Below are 21,237 nucleotides of genomic sequence, written 5' to 3' on the forward strand. Positions count from 1 at the left end.
GAGTGAGACTCCAACTCAAAAAAAAAAAAAAAAAAAAAATTAATCTCTAGTTGGTATTAGTCATTAAATATAATTTAGAGCGAAATGTTTACTTCAATACAAGAAATTTAAATAGAATCCTTAAGGGAAAGGCTAATGTTAGGCTAATATAAGGAGAAGATACCTCTAACAGTTCCCTATTTTAAACTTATTTTGGTTTCTTCCCAAACTGATCTATGAGGCTAATGTTAGGCTAATATAAGGAGAAGATGCCTCTAACAGTTCCCTATTTTAAACTTATTTTGGTTTCTTCTCAAACTGATCTATGAATTCACTGTAATCCCAATCTAAATCCTCACGGGCTTCATAGAAAATAACAAACTGATTCTAAAATTTATATGGAAATTCAAAGAACCTAGAATATTTTTAAAATATTTTGCTGGTTGGGCTTGGTGGCTCAGTCTGTAATCCCAGCACTTTGGGAGGCCGAGGCGAGTAGATTGCCTGAGCCTGAAGGTTCAAGGCCAGCCCGGGCAACTTGGCGAGACCTTGTCTTTACAATAAAAAAATTTTTTTTAAATTAGCCAGGCGGGGTAGCGTGTGCCTGTAGTTTCACCAACTTGGAAAGCTGAGGCGGAAGGATTGCCAAAGTCCAGCAGGTCTACACTGGGGTGTCTGTGAGTGTGACACTGCACTCCAGCCTGGGCGACTGAAACTCCAACTCAAAAAAAAAAATTGCCAACAGGCACATGAAAAAATACTCAACCTCACTAATCATCAAAGAAACAAAAATCAAAACCACACTGAGATACCACCTAACTCCAGTCAGGATGACCATCATCAATTACTCAAAAACAACACATGCTGGAGAGGATGTGGGGAAAAGGGAATGCTCCTACACTGTTGATGGGCGTATAAATTAGTACAACCTCTGTGGAAAACAGTGTGGTGATTTTTAAAAGATATAAAAATTGACCTTCCATATGACCCAGCAATTCCCCTTCTGGGAATATACCTGGAGGAACTCAAATCACTCTATAAAAAAGATACCTGCACACATATGTTTATTGCAGCATTATTCACAATAGTAAAAACATGGAACCAACCATGCTGCCCATCAAAAGTGGACTAGATAAAGAAAATGTGGTACATATACACGATGAAATACTATGCAGCCATAAAGTAAAACAAAATTATGAACTTCGTAGCAACTTGGATGGATTTAGAGTCTATATTATTCAGTGATTTGTCACAGAAACAAAGATCTGAGTACCACATGTACTCACTCATAAGCAGACCCTGAACATTTATCATGATACTATAAGAGGGATTGGCAGTAGTGGGACACTGCCAGAGGAGGGAGGACACATAACATAAATACGGGTATTCAACCTTTAGCTGTACGATGACCACTTACGCACCTAACCCTGAATTGTACCCCACATCTTTGAAATTAAGAAAAAGAACTAATAGTAAAACTCAAAGATTAAAATGGTCAAAGGACTAAACTAAAAAAAAATACATATTTTGAAAAAGAACAAAGTTGGAAAATGTGCACTCCCTAATTTTAAGAATTATTATAAAGCTACAATAATTGAGCCAGTATGATATGGACATTTAAGGATAGACACATATATCAAAAGAATCAATCTAGAAACAGAGCAACACAGTATGTAATTTGATTTTTGACAAAGATTCTAAGATAATTCAATGGGGGATGATAAATCTTAAATAGATAATGCTAAAACAATTCAATAGCCATATGCAAAAAATAAATCTCAAACCCTAACTTACATCACATACAAAAAACAATTTGATACGGATCATGGGTCTAAATGGAAGAACTACATCTATAAAACTTATAGAAGAAAACAGGAGAAGATTTTTGACATCGAAATAGGTGAAGATTTTCTAGATAGGCCACAAAAAGCATTAAAGAAAAAACTTAGCCAGGCTCGGTGGCTCAGCCTGTAATTCCCCACCTTTGGGAGGCTGAGGTGAGTGGATTGCCTGAGCCTGCAGGTTCGAGACCTGCCTGGGCAACTTGGCGAGACCTCATCTCTACAATAAATCAAAATGAGCCAGGCGTGGTAGCGTGCGCCTGTAGTTCTAGCTACTTGGAAGGCTGAGGCGGAAGGATCGCTGGAGCCCAGCAGGTTGAGGCTGCGGTGGCCGGGAGTGGCCACTGCACTCCAGTCTGGGTGACAGAGTGAGACTCCAACTCAAAAAAAAAAAAAAAAAAAGAGCCGGGCTCGGTGGCTCAGCCTGTAATCCCGTGCCTTTGGAAGGCTGAGGTGAGTGGATTGCCTGAGCCCGCGGGTTCAAGACCAGCCTGGGGAACGAGACCTCACCTCTACAATAAATAAAAAAATCAGCCAGGCGTGGTAGCACATGCCTATAAATTCCGGCTACTCGGAAGGCTGAGGCGGAAGGATCGCCGGAGCCCAGCAGGTCGAGGCTGCGGTGGCCGGGAGCAGCCACTGCACTCCAGTCTGGGCGACAGAGTGAGACTCCAACTCAAAAGAAAAAAGAAAAAACTTGATGGGCAGAGTAGCTCCTACATATAATCCCAGCACTTTGGGAGGCTAAGAAGGGAGGATTACTTGAGTCCAGGAATTCAAGACCAGCCTAGGCAACATAGCAAGACCTCATCTCTACAAGAAAATAAAAAATTTAGCTGGGTGTGGTAGCATGTGCCTGTAGTCCCAGTTACTTAAGAGGCTGAGGCAGAAGGATGGCATGAGCCTGGGGGCTCAAAGCTGTGAGTGAACCATGATCATTACCACCATACTTCAGCCTGGAGTCACAGCGAAACCGACTTAAAAAAAAAAAAGTGGTCATGGCCTTGCTAGACTCTGGTGTGCCATGTGCTCTTTGAGCTGTGGCTGTCGCCATGCTTCCTGGCTTTGGCCCCCTCCCCCACCTTGGGGAGGTGAATCTTCTCTCTCCCTTCTCTTTTTCTCTTTAATTTACTTTTAAGTAAACTTTTCTTTAAAAAAAAGTGATAAACTTGACTTCATTAAAATTAAAAACTTTTGCTCTTCAAAAGATACCACTAAGATTAAATAAAAAGGCAAGAAATAGACTTGGAGAAAATATTTACAGAATATGAATCTGATAAGGACTTACATCTAGAATATATACAGAACTCTTATAACTCAATAAGAATGCAAACAGCTTGATTAAAAAGGGTTGGGCTCGGTGGTTCAGCCTGTAACGCCAGCACTCTGGGAGGCTGAGGCAAGTGGACAGGCAAGTGAACTCCCTGTCTCGAACCTGCAGGTTTGAGACCAGCCCAGGCAACTTGGTGAGACCTTGCCTCTATAACAAATCAAAAATTAGCAGGGTGCGATAGCACACGTCTGTAGTTCCAGCTACCTGAAGGCTGAGGTAGAAAGATTGCCAGAGTCCAGCAAGTCGACACTGGGATGGCTGTGAGTGTGCCACTACACACCAGCCTGGGCAACAGAATGAGACTCCAACTCAAAAAAAAAAAGAGCAAAAGGATCATGTCTGTAATCCCAGCACTTTGGGAGGCGGAGGCGGGCAGATTGGTTGAGCCCAGAAGTTTAAGAACAGCCTGAACAACACAGCAAAACCTAATCTCAACAAAAAAACTAGCTAGGCATGGTGGCATGAGCCTATAGTTGCAGCTACTTAGGATGCTGAGGTGGAAGGTTCACCTGAGCCTAGGAGTCTGAGACTGCCATGAGCCATGATTGCCATGATGATACCAGTGTACCACCTGGGTGATAAGAGAGAGACCTCGACTCAAAAGAAAAACTAGCAAAAGATCTGAATTGACATTTCACAAAATAGATACAATGGCTAATAAGTACATTAAAAAATGCTCTACACCATTAATCATTGGGGAAATACAAATTAAAGCCACAATGAAATATTGTACACCCACTAGAATGGCTGAAACTAAAAAGACTGACAACACTAAGTTCTGACAAGGATGTGCAACTGGTTCTCATGCATTACTGGTTGGAATGCCACCTGGACACCTACTTTGGAAAAGTTCGGTAGTGTCTTATAAAGTTAAAGAGCCACCCACTCATCTTACAACCCAGCAATCCAACTCCTAGGTATTTACCCAGGATAAATGACAACCTATATCCACACGAAGACCTAAACTCAGTGGTTCACAGCAGCTTTATTCCCCAAATCCCCAAACTGGAAACAACACAAATGTCCATCAACTGCTGAATGGATAAACACATTGTGGTATAGAATACTTATCAATAATAAAAAGGGATAAACTACTGATACACACAACATGGATGAATCTAAAAAGCACTGGGCTAAGTGAAGGCAGCCAGACTCAAAAGACAACATAGTATGTAATCCTACTCATATGAAATTCTAGAAAACACAAAATCACAGGAGTTTCTAGGGGCTGAGGAAGAAATCGACTTCAAAGGGACAACAGGAAACATGGGAAGTGTTGGCAATACGATTGTTTGAGGGTTATATGAGTGTAAACACACTGGTCAAAACTCATTGAACTGGGTGAATTTTGTTACATGCAAATCACACCTCTATAAAGCTTATTTAAAAACAACGAAGAGGCCGGGCTCGGTGGCTCAGCCTGTAATCCCAGCACTTTGGGAGGACAAGACGAGTGGATTGTCTGAACCCACTGGTTTGAGACCAGTCCCGGCAACTTGGTGAGATCTCGTCTCTACAGTAAAAATAAAAATTAAAAATAGCCGGGTGTAGTAGCATGCATCTGTAGTTCTGGGCTACTAGAAGGCTGAGGTGGAAGGATCGCTGGAGCCCAGAAGGTCGATGCTGGGGTGGCCATGAGTGTGCATGGCACTGTACTCCAGCCTGAGCAAAGGCGTGAGACTCCAACTCAAAAAACAAACAAACAAACAAAAAAACAAAGAAAGGCATAAACATACACAGAGTAGACAAAGTGAGCAAGAAGCATAGTGACCAACAGGGAGGATCTCTCACACATGTGCACTCACATGCCCACAACACATATACATATATCTCAGTCCTAAGAGAAAGAAAATCTCTGGAATTCTCCTTATAACAACCAACAAGTAAAAGGATGACTACCTTGAACAAAAAATAATTTAAAAAAAAACTAGGAAACACATCCTTGAGGATGAGTAGAGAAAATTAATTAAAACTAACTATAGTTATAATGACACATGATAACATTTCAGTCAATGGCATAGAATGGTGACCCTGTATGATTGTAATGGAGCTGAAAAATTCCTATCTTGTAGTGAGGTCATAGAAATCATAGTACAAGGCATTGCTCACGTGTCTGCAGTGGTGTTGGTATAAACAAACCTGCTGCACTGCCAGGCATATAACAGTAGAGCACATACAACTAGGTACAGTACATAACACTGGATAATGATACCAAATGACTATGTTACTGGCTTATGTATTTACTACACTATACTTTTTATCGTGAGAGTGTACTCCTTCTACTTAAATACCAACTATAGAACAGCCTCAGGCTGGACCTTCAGGAGGCATTCCAGAAGAAGGCATTGTTATCACCGAAGACCTTCCAGTGGGACATGATGTGGAGGTGGAAGATAGTGATACGGATGATCCTGACCTTGTGTAGGCCTAGGTTCAAGTGTGTCTGTGTCTTAGTTTTGTATTTTGGGGTTTATTTTATTTGAGTCAAAGTCTCACTCTGCTGCCCAGGCTGGAGTGCAGTGGCATGCTCACGGTCACTGCAGCCTCAACCTGCTGGCTCAGGCAATCCTTCCACCTCAGTCTTCCAAATAGCAGGAATTACAGGTGCGTGCCGCCATGCCCAGTGAATTTTTTTATTTATTGTGGAGACAAGGTCTCACCATGTTACCCAGGCTGGTCTCGAACCCATGAACTCAGGCAATCCTCTCACCTTGGCCTCCCAAAATGCTGGGATTATAGGTATGAGCCACTGCGCCTAGGCGTGTCTTAGTTTTTAATAAAAATTTAAAAAATATTTTTGTTCAGCTGTACAATGTGTTTGTGTTTTAAGCTAAATGCTATGATAAAAGAGTCAAAAAGTTTATAAAGTTAAAAAGTTAAGCTAAGGTTAATGTATTATTGAAGAAGAAAAAATGTATACAATACCCAAATATCCAGTGTTTATCAAGACTACAGCAGTGTACACTAAAGTCCTGGGCCTTCACATTCACTCACCACTCATTCATTGACTCACTCAAAGCAAACTCCAGTCCTGCAAGCTCCATTCATGGTAAGTACCCTCACGGGAATACCATTTCTTATGTTTTATACTATATTTTTACTACACTTTTCTTTTTTTTTTTGAGTTGGAGTCTCACTCTGTCACCTAGATTGGAATGCAGTGGCCTGCTCCCGGCGACCACAGCCTCGACCTGCTGGGCTCCGGCGATCCTTCTGCCTCAGCCTTCCAAGCAGCTGGAACTACAGGTGCGCGCTACCACGCTCGGCTATTTACTACACTTTTCTGTTTAGATATGTTCAGATACACAAATACTATTGCATCACAATTGCTTAGAGTACTCAGTACAGTGACATGCTGTACAAATTTGTTACCTAGGAGTAATAGGCTAGACCACACAGCCTAGGTATGCAGTAGGCTAGACCATCTAGGTTTGTGTATGTACACCTTGTGATGTTTGCATGATCATGAAATCATCTAATGATGCATTTCTTAGCACCTATCCCATTGTTAAGCAATACATGACTGTATTTTGAAAGACAGACGGAAGAAATGAGGAAAAGTTGTAGTGAAATTGGTGGAGAAGGGCTGTCAGGCTCTGTTGGTACGAGAGGAACCATAACTTAGAAGGCGAGAGAAGAGGTGGTGACTTCAAATGATGGGTGGGCTCATGATGGGAAGTCTGAGGCAGGGGTGACAGGTAGCCTTCTTTCCAGAGTGGGACAGAGCTTATCTATAGCAGACACATGTCATTCATGGGCTTTAACACCTGACGGCAAAGTCCTAAGCAGGTAAACCAAGCTCACTCGGTAGAGGTAGGAAGCAAAACGAAAAATCTTCCAGATCTGAAATTAACCATATGTATAACTTGAGAAATGCAAAGCAGAGCGGCTTGCTGTCACATACCACCACCAAGCCGTAAGGACAAGTATAGCAACACTGAGTGCACATGAGGATGGAGCAGAACGAGAGTAGTCCCTCACAGCCTCTGAAGGCACACACTGGTGATGCCATGTCAGCAAAGCATTTGCCATTACCCAATAACCTTGAACATGCCCTAACCCTACAACCGAATCATTCTACTCCTAGGTCATCCAACAGATGATTGTCTCAAAAGTCTTGAATATACAGAGAACCTTCTGCAAATGTTTATTGCAGCATTATTTGTAACAGCAAAAAAGTAGAAATAATCCAACTGTGCAAATTAGATAAATTATGGTACGTTTATACAACAGAATACTATACAGCAACTCAAGATGTAATAACTGAACAAAAGAAGTAAACCACAGAAACATACACCCTTTATGATTCCTTTATTGTAATAGACAAAATGAAACAATGTTATTGCTCAGAGATACAAACACAGATGACAAAACTATGAAGAAAAGGAAGGAGATGATTGTCTCAAAAGTTAGACCGATAAATATTTTCTAGATGGAAAGAGATAATGGGAAGGGTTGTGACTAAGGAGGGGCACACGGGGGAGAAGGTTCCAGAAAGTTCTATTTCTTAATCTGGTGGTGGTTACATCAGCATTTACTTTACTTTTTTGGTGCAGATAAGGGTCTCGTTATGGTGCCCAGTCTGGTCTCGAACCTAGCCTCAAGTGATCCTCCTGCCTTAGACTCCCAAAGTACTGGGATTACAGGTGTGAGCCACCATACCCAGTCGAGTGTTTATTAATCTTTTCAACTTCTGTTTTTCCAAACTAAAATAAATTGGCTACATAAAGATTCTACCACTACCCAGACGTTCTCAAAAAAATGATGGAAAATGAAAAGAAGCACCTTAAAGCAAAGTTTACCACCCACTTCTTAAAACACCTATGATCACAACTTCAGCGAGATGATCAGGTCAAAATCTACAGTGGGAAGACACATGATAGTGTGGGCCCTACACATGACGTGATGAGAAGGCACGGCATCTCTGCGATCTTCCTCCCCATACCCCAGTCTAACCATGAGAAAAATATCAGACAAATCCCAGTAGAGTGCATCCCACAAAATATAGAACTGTCCAGGCCATTAGAAACAAGGAAAGTCTGAGAAGCCTTCACAGCCCAAAAGAGCCTAAGGAGACAGGATGACTAAATGTCATGCAGGATCCTGATAGGATCTTGGGATGGAAATAGGAAATGAGTAAAAACTAAGGAAATCTTAGCCAGGTATGGTGGCTCATGCCTGTAAACCCAACACTTTGGGAGGCAAAGGCGAGAGGAATGCCTGAGAGCTCAGGGGTTTGAGACCAGCCTGAGCAACATGGCGAGACCTCATCTCTACAATAAATCATAAAATTAGTCGGGCATAGTGGCACACACCTGGCACGGTGGCTCAGCCTGTAATCCCAGCACTTTGGGAGGCAGAGGCGAGAGGATTGCCTGAGCCTTGGGGGGTTCGAGACCAGCCTGGGCAACTTGGTGAGACCTTGTCTCTACAATAAACCAAAAAATAAGCTGTCCATGGTAGCACGCACCTGTAGTTCCAGCTACTTGAAAGGCTGAGGCAGAAGGATTGCCTGAGCCCAGCAGATTAAGGCTGCGGTGGCTGTGAGCATGCCATTGCACTCCAGCCTGGGCAAAAGAGTGAGACTCCAACTCAAAAAATACCACAAAAAACTAAGGACATCTCAGTAGATTTTAGTTAAGAGTAACACGGCCGTATTGGCTGGTTAGTTGCAGTCAACACTATGTACTCATATAAGATTCCAACCATGAGGGAGTCTGGATGTAGATCATGTGGCAATTCCTTCTACTATCCTCACACTTTTTCTGAAAATTTAAACCTGTTATATAATAAAATGTTTACTAAAAGAAATTAAGTTGAAGCATAGATTTTTCAGACATAGACAGAGAACATTTGCTACCAGTCAACCTACATTATGTGATTTTAAAGAAATTTGTGAGGGTTTACAACAGGTATACATGTAAAATATTTGACATTAAAAGAGGGTTTTGTCACTGGAATGATACTGTTAAAAGATTCTTACATTATAAATGAAGTGTTAAATATCAATTCAAGCTAGACAGTAATAAATTAAGACTGCAGATTGTATTCCCTAAAGAATCTCCTGAAAATAACAAAGCAATGTGGCTGCGATGTTAGTACAGGAGAAAGAATGGCATAACATCTCCAAGATCCTAGAGAGCCCACCCTTTACTAAGACTTCAGGTAGGAACAATGAATTAATGCACACCTGCAGCCCCAGCTACTCAGGAGGCCAAGGCAGGAGGACTGCCTGAGCCCAGGAGGTCAAGGCTGCAGTGAGCTATGATCGTGCCACTGCACTCCAGCCTGAGTGGCTGAGCGAGACCCTGTCTCTAAACAAAATTTTAATTAGAAAAAAAATAGCTTCCATGCAACCCAGAGAGGGGTCCATACAGTGTTGTTCTGAATTCCAATCGCAACTTAAAGGGAAATTTTCACAATGTCCAGAGCCCTTAAAGTCCCGAAAATAAAGGAGGCAGATATCCTCAAACTCCTTGCAGCAGGAACCCACTAAGGCGGCACCAACCTTGACTTCCAAATGGAACAGTAAACCTATAAAAGGAAGAGTGATGGCACCTACATTACAAATCTAAAGAGGACCTGGGAGAAGCTTCTGCTTGCAGCTTGTGCCTTTGTTGCCACTGAAAATCCTGCTGGCCGGCTTGGAGGCTCAGCCTGTAATCCCAGCACATTGGGAGGTCGAAGCAAGTGGATTGCCTGAGCCCACTGGTTCGAGACCAGCCTGGGCAACTTGGCGAGACCTTGTTTCTACAATAAATAAAAAATAAGCCAGGCGTGGTAGTGCGTGCCTGTAGTTCCGGCTACTTGGAAGGCTGAGGTGGAAGGATCGCCAGAACCCAGCAGGTAGATGCTGGGGTGGCTGTGAGTGTGCCACTGCCCTCCAGGCTGGGTGATAGAGTGAGACTCCAACTCAAAAAAAACAAAAAGAAGAAAGAAGGAAACTCTGCTAATGTCAGTGTCATATCTACCAGGAATACTGCCACTGGAGCCACTCCTATTGCTGGCCGCTTCACTCCTGGAACCTCCACCAACCAGACCCGGGCAGCCTGCTGGGCGCCCCGTCTGCTGGTGGTTACTGACCCAGGGCTGACCACCAGCCTCTCGCAGAGGCATCTTATGTTCGCCCACCCACTGCTCTGTGTAACACAGACCCCCTTCTGCGCTATGTGGACATTGCCATCCCGTGCAACAACAAGGGAGCTTACTCAGGGGGTCTGATGTGGTGGATGCTGGCTCGGGAAGTTCTGCACATGTATGGCACCCTCTCGCACAAACACCTGTGGAAGGTTATGCCTGATCTCTAGTTTAACAGAGATCCCGAAGAAACTGAAAAGGAAGAGCATGCTGCTGCTGAGAAAGCTGTAATCAAAGAAGAATTTCAGGGAGAATGGACAGTTCCAGCTCCTGAGTTCACTGCTACTCAGTCTGATGTTGCAGACTGGTCTGCAGGTGCCCTCTGTGCCAATTCAGCAGTTTCCTACTAAAGACTGGAGTGCTCAGCCTGCCACAGAAGACAGGTCTGCAGCTCCCACTGCTCAGGCCACTAAATGGGTAGGGACAACCACTGAGTGGTCTTAAGCTGTTCTTCCACAGGCTCTTAAGCAACATGGAAAGAAGGTTGGTGGAAAATAAACATCAGTTTCTAAGACAAAAAAAATAGCCAGGTACAGTGGCTCAGCCTGTAATCCCAGCACTTTGGGAGGCTGAGGCGAGAGGACTGCCTGAGTCCAGGGGTTTGAGACCAGCCTAGGCAACTTGGTAAGACTTTGTCTCTACAATAAATCACAAATCACAAAAACTAGCTGGGCATGGTGGCGTGCATTTGTAGTTCCAGCTACTTGGAAGATTGAGGCAGAAGGATCTCCTGAGCCCAGTAGGTCAAGGCTGCGGTGGCCATGAGTGTGCTGCTGTATTCCAGCCTGGGTGACATGAGTGAGACTCCAACTCAAAAAAAAAAAAGAAAAGATAATGGTGGCCAGGCACACTGGCTCATGCTTGTAATCTCAGCCCTTTGGGAGGCCAAAGCAAGAAGAATGCCCCGAAGCTCGAGATCAGCCTGGGCAACATAGTGAGACCTCGTAGTTACACAAATAAAAAAATTAGCCGGGCATGGTGGCGTGCACCTGTACTCCCAGCTACTTAGGAGGAAAGCAGGAGGATTGCATGAGCCCAGGAGGTCAAGCCTACAGTGAGTCATAATCATGTCACTGCACTTCAGCCTGGGCAACAGAGCGAGACCCTGACTCAATAATGATAATAATAAAAAAAAATAAGCCAGGCATAGTGGCTCACACCTGTAATCTCAACACTTTGGGAGGCTGAGGCAAAAGGACTGCCTGAGACCATGGGTCGAGATCAGCCTGGGCAACATGGTAAGACCTGGTCTCTATAATAAATCAAAAAAATCAGCCAGGCATGGTAGTGCACACATGTAGTTCCAGCTACTTGGGAGGCTGAGGCGGAAGAATCACCTGAGCCCAACAGGTGGAGGCTGTGGTGGCTATGAGCATACCACTGCACTCCAGTCTGGGCAACAGTGTGAGACTCTGACCCAAAAATATTTTTAAAATAAATAAGTATTAATAATAACAATAATAATAATGATGATGATGTGGCCAGGCTTGTGGCTCAGCCTGTAATCCCAGTACTTCAGAAGGCCGAGGAGAGTGAATTGCCTGAGCCTGCGGGGTTTGAGACCAGCCCGAACAACTTGAGGAGACCTAGTATCTACAATTTAAAAAAAAAAAAAAAAAAAAAAAAAAGAGCCAGGCGTGGTAGCATGTGCCTGCAGTTCTGGCTACTTGGAAGACTGAGGTAGAAGGATTGCTGCAGCCCAGCAGGTCGACGCCGGGGTAGCTGTGAGTGTGCCACTACACTCCAGCCTGGGTAACAAAGTGAGACTCTGATGCAAAAATAAATAAAGAATAATAACAAAGTATCTATTTAATAATAATAATAATGATGATAATGAAGTATCCATTTTGGTTAATTAATTGTAACAAGTGGACCACTCACGTCAGGTGTTAAGAACAGGGGAAGGGCCAGGCTTGGTGGCTCAGCCTGTAATCCCAGCACTTTGGGAGGCCGAGGCGAGTGAATTACCTGAGCCTGCGGGTTCAAGACCCGCCAGGGCAACTTGGCGAGACCTCGTCTCTACAATAAAATCAAAAACTAGCTGAGTGTGGTAGCACACGCCTGTAGTTCCAGCTACTTGGAAGGCTGAGGTGGAAGGATAGCCGGAGCCCAGCAGGTCAAGGCTGCGGTGGCCAGGAGCAGCCACTGCACTCCAGTCTGGGCGACAGGGTGAGACCAACTCAAAAAAAAAAACAAAAAACAGGGGAAAATGAGGGCCAGGGAGCCGATTGGAACTATTTGCTTAAATTTTCTGTCAATCTAGAACTGTTGTTTTGGAAAAAGGAAGACAGAAACAAAAACAAAAATCCTAATAACATAACGTCTCAGTGCCAGGAAGTACTGGTACACGAGGACAAGTCCCCTGCTCACTGACCATGAGTCACATCCCTGCTGTCCCTGCCCCCTGCACATTCGTCCTCATCCATTCCAAGGAATCCCTGGACTGTACATGGCAGGGAGGCACAAGATGCTTTTTCAGCATACACAGCCCTGTGCCCAGCCCTACACAAGGGCCCATTCCACAGCCAGGTCAGCTCAGGGAAAGGCTAGAGAAAAGAAACCCACTACCCAGGACCCCACCATCCTCAGGACAAACTGCCCATGGCAGACAGCCTGCATGCACTTATGGTAGCTAAACCAGGAGTCTCCAAATCCAAGAGGGAGTACATGAGGCCAAGACCCCAGAGAAGCCCTTCCTTTAACTAAAACAGCCATCCCTTCATTCATTCATGCCTTCATTCATTAATCTGATGTGGTTGTGGGAACAGGCCAGCACTCCAGTAAGGGATACTCAGACCCAACTGAGGACTGTCCTTCCACTGCTCCAGAGACTCACACCCCCACAATGATAAAGTGACCCTAGTCACAAAATGACAAACAGGTCCTGAGGCAGCTATCTCAGAATACAATACCCCTTGGGGCCACTGCTGCTGAACCTTCTTCTGTCTTTCTGGCTTATCAACTTTAGACTTTCACAAGAGTAACCAACCACAAGCACTGCTTCATCTACATTATGAGAAGGGGAAGTTAAAAATATGAAAAGAGCCAGGCTCGGTGGCTCAGCCTGTAATCCCGTGTCTTTGGGAGGCTGAGGTGAGTGGATTGCCTGAGCCCGCGGGTTCGAGACCCGCCTGGGCAACTTGGCGAGACCTCATCTCTACAACAAATCAAAAAAATTAGCGGGGCGTGGTAGTGCGCGCCTGTAGTTCCAGCTACTTGGAAGGCTGAGACGAAGGATCGCCAGAGCCCAGCAAGTCAAGGCTGCGGTGGCTGGAAACGGCTACTGCACTCCAGTCTGGGCGACAGAGTGAGACTCCAACTCAAAAAAAAAAAAAAAAAAAAAAGGAAAGAGTTAAAAATATAAAAGTATTTCATATTTAACTACATTTAATATAGTTTAAAATATGAAAAGAGGTTTGGATATGTTGGTAGATGCATACACACCAAGCCTTCCATGGACACATGGTAAAATGTTATGAGCAGTTATCTTTGGGTGATGGATGGTTGCAAATTTTCTTCTGTCCTGCTCACCTGTGTTTTTCAAATTTTCTCTAACGAACAGGTGGTATTTTGACAGTACATTTAAACAAGTTATCCTAACAGTAAAAATGGTCAGCATATCACTGGGAGCCTAGAAACATAAGCAGAAGGCAGGCATCGCCTCCTTGGTATGGCCTGCTCTGCCATGTGCCTGGATGCTGAGAGGGAGGTACCTGGATGGTGATGGTGCCTTTCCCAGCGTCGGTCTGCAAGTGAATCTCCATTTCTGGCAATACTTGGCCATCAGACACCAGCTTGTGACGCAGTTTTTCCAAGGCATCGCTGGCGTTGGAAATTAGCTCCCGAATAAACACCTATGGGAATAGAAATGAGAGGACTGGAGGATGAAGAACACTAACTCTCCAGGATCTATTTGGTTTCCTGTATTTGTGACAACTGTTAAAAGTCAGAGGAGAACTGCCACAGGAAATTCAGTTCTCTAAGCATGAAGATTTTCTGTTTTAGTCCCAGGCAGTTCTTTTGGGCAGGTTACAGAGTTACCAAAGGCAGATGGCTTCTTGCCAACATAGCTTTATGTAGTAAACTGATGCCTACTGATCTTTTCCTTCAGGATTTTTAATCAAGTCTGAACTTACATGTCCATCTGTTAACTCAATCTTTAAAAAGAGACATGTGAGGGACCATTTCTTTTTTTCTGAGTCAAAGTCTCACCCTGTCGCCCAGGCTGGAGTGCAGTGGCATGCTCACGGCCACTGCAGCCTCGACCTGCTAGGCTCAGGCGATCCTTCCCCCTCAGCCTTCCAAGTAGCTGGAACTACAGACGTGCACCACCACGCCTGGTTAATTTTATGATTTATTGTAGAGACGAGGTCTCATCATGTTGCCCAGGTTGATCTCAAGCCCGTGGACTCAGGTGATCCTCTCGCCTCTACCTCCCCAATTGCTGGGATTACAGGCATGAGCCACCACGCCTGACTTGTGACGGAGCATTTCTTTCCCAACTTTTGCACAGGCATGACAACATATCACCCCAAGCATCTGTTCCTTTTACTCCACAAAACAGACTCACTGGCTTCATTTCACCTAGTGGGGTGAAAACCAGGCCTGCCATTTCCTGGAGAAAAAGGGCTACAGGGTCCAAATATGCTCTCAGGGTCTAGAGAACACCCTGACCTCCAACAGAGCTTCCACTTACAGTGGGTGACATCACACAAGAGAGAAAAGAAGTGGAGTGATGTGAACAAGAGACAGGGAAAAAGTGGGAAGTGGACAGGAGATGGGGAGAAGTGAGGTGATCTGATCAGCAGAGAGGGGAAAAGTGGAGTGATGTGGACGGAGAGAGGGAAGAAGTGAGGAGATGTGGATAGGAGTTGCAAATCTCTGGAATTCATGAATTTAGTACTTAACAAGAGGAAATCTGGAAATGTTTCCTGAGAAGTCCCTTTCACTTTGTCATATTGTGCTTTCCCCTCTTCTGGCTGTTTCTGTGCATTCCAACAATAATGAGCCTATTTCTTCTTCTCTTTTCCTTTGTCCTGCCATCTCTAAATGAGCGTTAGTCTCCTCTGGATCTCCTCCCTGCTCTACACCACACAGGGCCAGGAATCTCCTTCTTCCAGCCACTGATGCCCCCACTTGACTGCAGATAGTCACACCAAGTGAAGGCTCCACAGAAACAGATCTCTCACAGAGCCCCCATGCCAGTATCTGGGGACTTTTATAATTACTGGCAAAATTCAATTAATTCCCAGAGTCAATCTGGTCCAAAGAATCATCTGGATGCACTTATCCACAAAAGTAGCTTACGATGGGGACCTGTCCAAAGCTTAATGCATCTCACAGCTAATATATTACTTGGCTTTTCCCCAGAATGGTATAAAAATACTCTTGCCAAAAGAACCTTGCTGGTACGAGGACTGATCAACAGGGAGTGATACCTCTTTTTCTGAGTACAAGGAACGGGCAACGATGTCCAAAAGCTTCTTTGTCTCAGCCTGGAACTCGTGTTTGGAAGTAGAACCTAGTAATGAATCACAGACACAACCAATAAAGTTGGGTTTCTATTTTGAGGGAAGAACATGCTACGTAACATTCAAAAGAATGTTTAAGGTTATGAGTTTTACACATTTCTTAAAAGACCGAATGAAAAGAAAAAGATGGACAGAAACAAAGTCTCTCAGGGAAGGAGGTTTCAGGGGCAGAACATGTGGAGCCAAGTGGCTCCGGGCTCCACAGAACGGGGCATCCGTGGAGCAGACCTTCGCACAGCTGAGGCCGGACACACTGCGGTCACTTCCACAGACTGCTGAGGTTTAGTTTCCCAGTGTGCCTGGTCACGAGAACTGGGTTGGTCCCCACAACTAGACCCTGGATTATATTCTCCAAAAAAGCAGTTTCTAAATTAATTCTTTAGAAAGCAAAATAACAAGAAAACCTCAATTCCCTTCTTAACTGCAAAGACTCTATTCCTGTCGTCTCACATAAAAGCCAGAAACGGAGCCACTTTGGGACTGGCTCTGAAGATTGCCTTCTTGTACTTCCAAGGGTTGAAAAAGACAACTTCAGCATTCAGTCCTGCAGAAGCTGTGCCAAGACTGCGCTAACGTCCAGCTTCCATGATTATTAGCAGATGTGCATGAATCACCACTCAGAGAAGGTGCCACATGCAAATTCACGGGTGACCACCAGAGGGGGCAAGACACACCAGGATAAAGACAGAAGTCTCCAGCTGGGACAAAAATGGAGGATGCTGTATTCAGGGCAACCCTCCCCACACCCAAAACATGGGGACTTCTGCCATGAGGAGGCGGCTCTATCAATCACTGCCTCTGCCTCAGAAACTTCTCATATGACCAGCATTGAACCAAGAGCCAGGTCTGGTTGAACACACTACCTTGCACAGTCTCGGTGCTGCTTATGATGGAGTGCAGGGGTTCCTCCCTCTGGTCTTCCGCAGCCTGCGTACTGTATGGCTGTCCTGCCAGGAAGCTGGAGGCCAGGTTTCGCTGGGGGCTGCCGAACTGGGCTGTGGTCCTCCATGGACACAGAACTGGTATTCCTGCAAAGACAAACATGACGAAAGGAGAGTAAGACACAAGAAACAGAAGACCATCGTGTGTCACATCTAGGTTGTCTGGCAGAAGCAAGTATGGATTCCTCTAAGTCAGGCTGTTGCTCAAAAGAGAAATCACATGGGACTCAACATTGCATTGCGGCTGCCTTGTCGGGGTATGGTGTTTGGCAACATGTCCTCACGTGTCAGGTCAGCAAAAGATGTTGAGGCTTATCAAAACCTCAGGGGCAAAGCTGCAGTAGGCAGGCAGGTGCCTTCTGATACCACTTCCCATGTACGTTCCCAGAAGAGATCTCAGGCCAACTTACCAAACTCAAACTTGGCTTGATCCTCGATCTTGGCAGAAGCCCAAAGATGAGCCTAAGATGAGCCTTTCTTAGGAAGCAGGAAAAATATTCTCCTAAAAGAGATCTAAATTTTTTTCTTCTTCTTTTGAGTTGGAGTCTTACTCTGTCGCCCAGGCTGGAATGCAGTGGCACACTCATGGCTGCCCCAGCATAGACCTGCTGGGCTTTGGCGATACTTCCACCTCAGCCTTCCAAGTAGCTGGAACAACAGGGGTGCACTACCATGCCCAGCTAATTTTTTTTATTTATTGTAGAGATGAGGTCTCACCAAGTTGCCCAGGCTGGTCTTGAACTCACGAGCTCAGGCAATCTACTCGTCTCGGCCTCCCAAAGTGCTGAGATTACAGGCTGAGCCACTGAGCCCGGCCTGGATCCAAATTTTTAAACGCTAATATTCTTTTTTTTTCCCTTTGGCAGAGATGAGGTCTTGCTCTGCCGCCCAGGCTGATCTCAAACTCCTGGCCTCAAGCAATCCTCCCACCTCAGCCTCTCAAAGTGCTCAGATGACAGGTGTGAGTCACTGCACTGAGGCCTAAACGTTAATATTATGAAAGTCTCATCATCTTCTAAAAATTGCTTCTTTTCCTTGGTTTTTTTGTCCAGAACTGTCAGAGACTTTTAAAAAAATAAGTATTTTAAAACAAAAACAGCAAATGATCTGCTCTACCTTGTAGCCAAGAAGGAGACTCACGCTTGTCTTCTCTAACTTCCTGCTTAGCCCAGAAACCCCCAGGGGAGCAGAGCAAGGGAAGAGAGACAACTCATCTGCTGGGCATTGATGTGTCCCCAACCTGCTGCTGCTCACAGACACATCCTCGGTCTTCCATGCTACGGAAACCACACTCGCAGATGCCTGCGCTCTAACCAGCAGGACAGAACTGACTCCAGGGACACCATGCCAGACAGCAGCATTGGTCAGTTAGTGCTCAATACATGGTGGCATCAGGCCAGCAAGCCAAGCCATGCACTGTCTAGGCCTCAGAGAACTGCATCTGCCTGGTCAGGTCCTACTTTTCCTGCAAACTTGTAATGATCAGAAATGATGTAGAAGGTTCAGAATTAAGTTGAAGATTTTAAAATTAACATATCAACTTCCACATTCCTACAAGGCAGAAAAACTTACCTATTCTTTAGGCTTATTCATGGAATTATAAATAACATGACCCTAACCTTTACCTCTGTACAGAATACCTTAAAAACATCTACCCCTATTCAGAAATTATCCAATTCCCAAACTGTGTAACTCTTTAACTCTCTGGGCCTACCTAACTGCATTGTTCACTTTGTCCACATAGTAAAAGAAACAAACAAAAACCACCGGGGCACTTCTTCTGGAGCTAAATGATATTTGGTATATTAGAGGATTTTACAAACAGTCTCTAGCAGACCAGAGTGCTGAAGTCCCCGTGTCCCCCAACCTTAGGCAGAGCCAGCCACTGGAGTAGGGGAGGGAAGGGTCCAGGTGCCACCCACCCACCTCAATGCTTCTAGGGTCAGCATTGAGTACACATTCAGCGATATGAGACACTGTGGATGCTATGCTCAGAGTACTGTAGGTCTCCAGAAAGGAAACTGGTGAGGACTGGAATAAAGATATTAGAGGGGTAGCCCTGAGCTCTGCTTCCAGGACACAATCTAGATTCACGTTCTCCAGGAACAGCCATGACTCCAGAACAAATCAGCATGAGCATGTGAACTACCTGGTCTAAACAGGGCTAGGGTGTAGGGGGAAGAGTAGATTAAATGATGGCTAGCGTACTCTGTTCTGTCTTCTATGTGCAAACATTTTAATCAAGAACACATCTTAGACTCTTCCATATTATTATTATTATTTTGAGTTGGAGTCTCATTCTGTTGCCCAGACTGGAGTGCAGTGGCACGCTGCTTATGGCCACTGCAGCCTTGACCTGCTGGGCTCAGGTGATCCTTCCACTTCAGCTTTCCACATATTATTCTTTTTAATGAATACATAGTATTCCAGTGTGATGGGTAAGTTTTTAACTAGTGCCAATGAGTAGATGTTTAAACTGTGTTTAGTTTTTTGCTATTAAAATTAAGGCTGGGTAAATGGCTCACACCTATAATCCCAGCACTTTGGGAGGCCAAGGCTGGAGGACCTCTTGAGCCCAAAAGTTCAAGACCAGCCTGAGCAACAAAGCAAGACCTTAACTCTAGTCTCTACAAAAAAAAATTAAAAAGTTAGTCAGGCATGGTGGCACTTGCCTCTAGTCCCAACTGTTCGGACGGCTGAGGTGGAAGGATTGCCTGACCCCGGGAAGTAGAGGTTTCAGTGAGCCATGATGGTGCCACTGCACTCCTGGGAGACAGAGTGAGATCCTGACTCAGAAAACAAAAAACATAGCCGGGCTCAGTGGCTCAGCCTGTAATCCCGCGCCTTTGGGAGGCTGAGGTGAGTGGATTGCCTGAGCCTGAGGGTTCGAGACCCGCCTGGGCAGGCGAGACCTCATCTCATTACAATAAATCAAAAATTAGCCGGGCGTGGTAGCGCGCACCTGTAATTCCGGCTACTCAGAAGGCTGAGGCGGAAGGATCCCCGGAGCCCAGCAGGTCGAGGCTGCAGTGGCCGGGAGCAGCCACTGCACTCCAGTCTGGGCGACAGAGTGAGACTCCAACTCAAAAAAAACAAAAAAACAAAAAAACAAAACAGCCAGATGTGGTGGCTCACCCCTGTAATCCCAGCACTTTGGGAGGTGGAGGCGACAGGATTGCCTAAGTCCAGTGGTTCTTGACCAGCCTAGGCAACCTGGCAAGTCTTTGTCTCTGCAATAAATAAAAAAATTAGCTGGTAGGTAACGACTGCCTGTGGTTCCAGCTACTTGGAAGGCTGAAGTGGAAGGATCACCTGAGTCCAGCAGGTTGAAGCTGTGGTGACTGTGATTGTGCCATGCACTCCAGCATGGATGAGAGTGTGACTCCTATTCAAAACAAAACAAAAAAATGCTCCCGGCCAGGTGCAGTGGCTCATACCTATCATCTCAACACTTTGGGAGGCTAAGGCAGGAGGACTGCTTGAGACCAGAGACTTGAAACTAACCTGGGCAACATAGCAAGATCCTGTCTTTACAAAAAATAAAATAAAAAATGAGCTGGGGCTGGGCAAGGTGGCTCATCCTGTAATTCCAGCACTTTGGGAGGCTGAAGTGAGAGGACTGGCTGAGTCTGGGAGTTCGAGACCAGCATGGGCAACTTGGTGAGGTCTCATCTCTACAATAAATCACAAAAATTAGCTCAGTGTGGTGGTGTGCAACTGTAGTTCCAGATACTTGGAAGGCTGAGGTGGAAGGATTGCCTAAGCCCAGCAGCTCGAGGCTGTGGTGGCCATGAGTGTGCCACTGCACTCCAGCCTGGCGAAAGAGTGAGACTCCAACTAACAACAACAACAAAAAAAGCCAGGCATGGTGGCCTGCACCTATAGTCCTAGCTACTTGGGAGGTTGAGGCAGGAGGATTGCTTGAACCCAGGAGTTCAAGACTGTGGTGGGCTGTGATCGTGCCATGGCCCTTCAGCCTGGGCAACAGACCAAGTCCCTATCTCTAAAAAAAAAAGAGAGAATAAAAAGAAAAATACATACATAAAAATAATGTTCCTAAGTGCTAAAGAGTTAACTACTGTATGCTATCCTTCATGGAAGAAAGAAAAGGATAAAGGAAGATATCCATGTTTCTGATCATTTGTGTTAAAGAAACACAGGAAGGATAAACCAGAAGATGATGATATTGTGTATTCGCCTCCTACGACTGCTGTGACAAAGTACCACAAAGTGGAGGGTTTGAAGCAACAAAAAGGGCCGAAGTTCTATAGGCTACAAGTCTGTAATCAAGCGTGGGCAGGTTGGTGCCCTCTGGAGGCTCTGAAGGAGAGCTCATCCCGTGCTTCTCCCAGCGTCAGGGCAGGAGGCAGTACTCAGCATTCCTCTGCCTGTAGATGTATCATTTCCAATCTCTGCCTCTGTCATCATGTGGCCATCTCTTCCCATGTGTCTTGACTGTGTCCAAATTTCCCTCA

The 21,237-nt window shown here is 45.0% G+C and overlaps 1 protein-coding gene across 2 annotated transcripts in view; it reads right to left on the reverse strand.

Annotated features, from left to right (window-relative positions):
- The window catches only part of TRAP1 (TNF receptor associated protein 1), a 67,921-nt gene that overhangs the window by 27,647 nt on the left and 19,037 nt on the right, over positions 1 to 21,237 (reverse strand). Inside the window, exons 2-4 of one of the 2 annotated variants that reach the window (XM_008071121.1) lie at positions 16,685 to 16,849; positions 15,729 to 15,811; positions 14,004 to 14,144 (exon numbers count right to left, since the gene is read on the reverse strand). In XM_008071121.1, coding sequence (XP_008069312.1) covers positions 14,004 to 14,144; positions 15,729 to 15,811; positions 16,685 to 16,849 — 389 coding nt within the window. The remainder of the gene's footprint in view (positions 1 to 14,003; positions 14,145 to 15,728; positions 15,812 to 16,684; positions 16,850 to 21,237) is intronic. The other variant, XM_021719093.1, reaches the window with a different exon arrangement.

This window comes from Carlito syrichta, unplaced genomic scaffold (genome assembly GCF_000164805.1).
Source record: "Carlito syrichta isolate Samal-C Ts95f unplaced genomic scaffold, Tarsius_syrichta-2.0.1 Scaffold314117, whole genome shotgun sequence".
Lineage (NCBI taxonomy): Eukaryota > Metazoa > Chordata > Mammalia > Primates > Tarsiidae > Carlito > Carlito syrichta.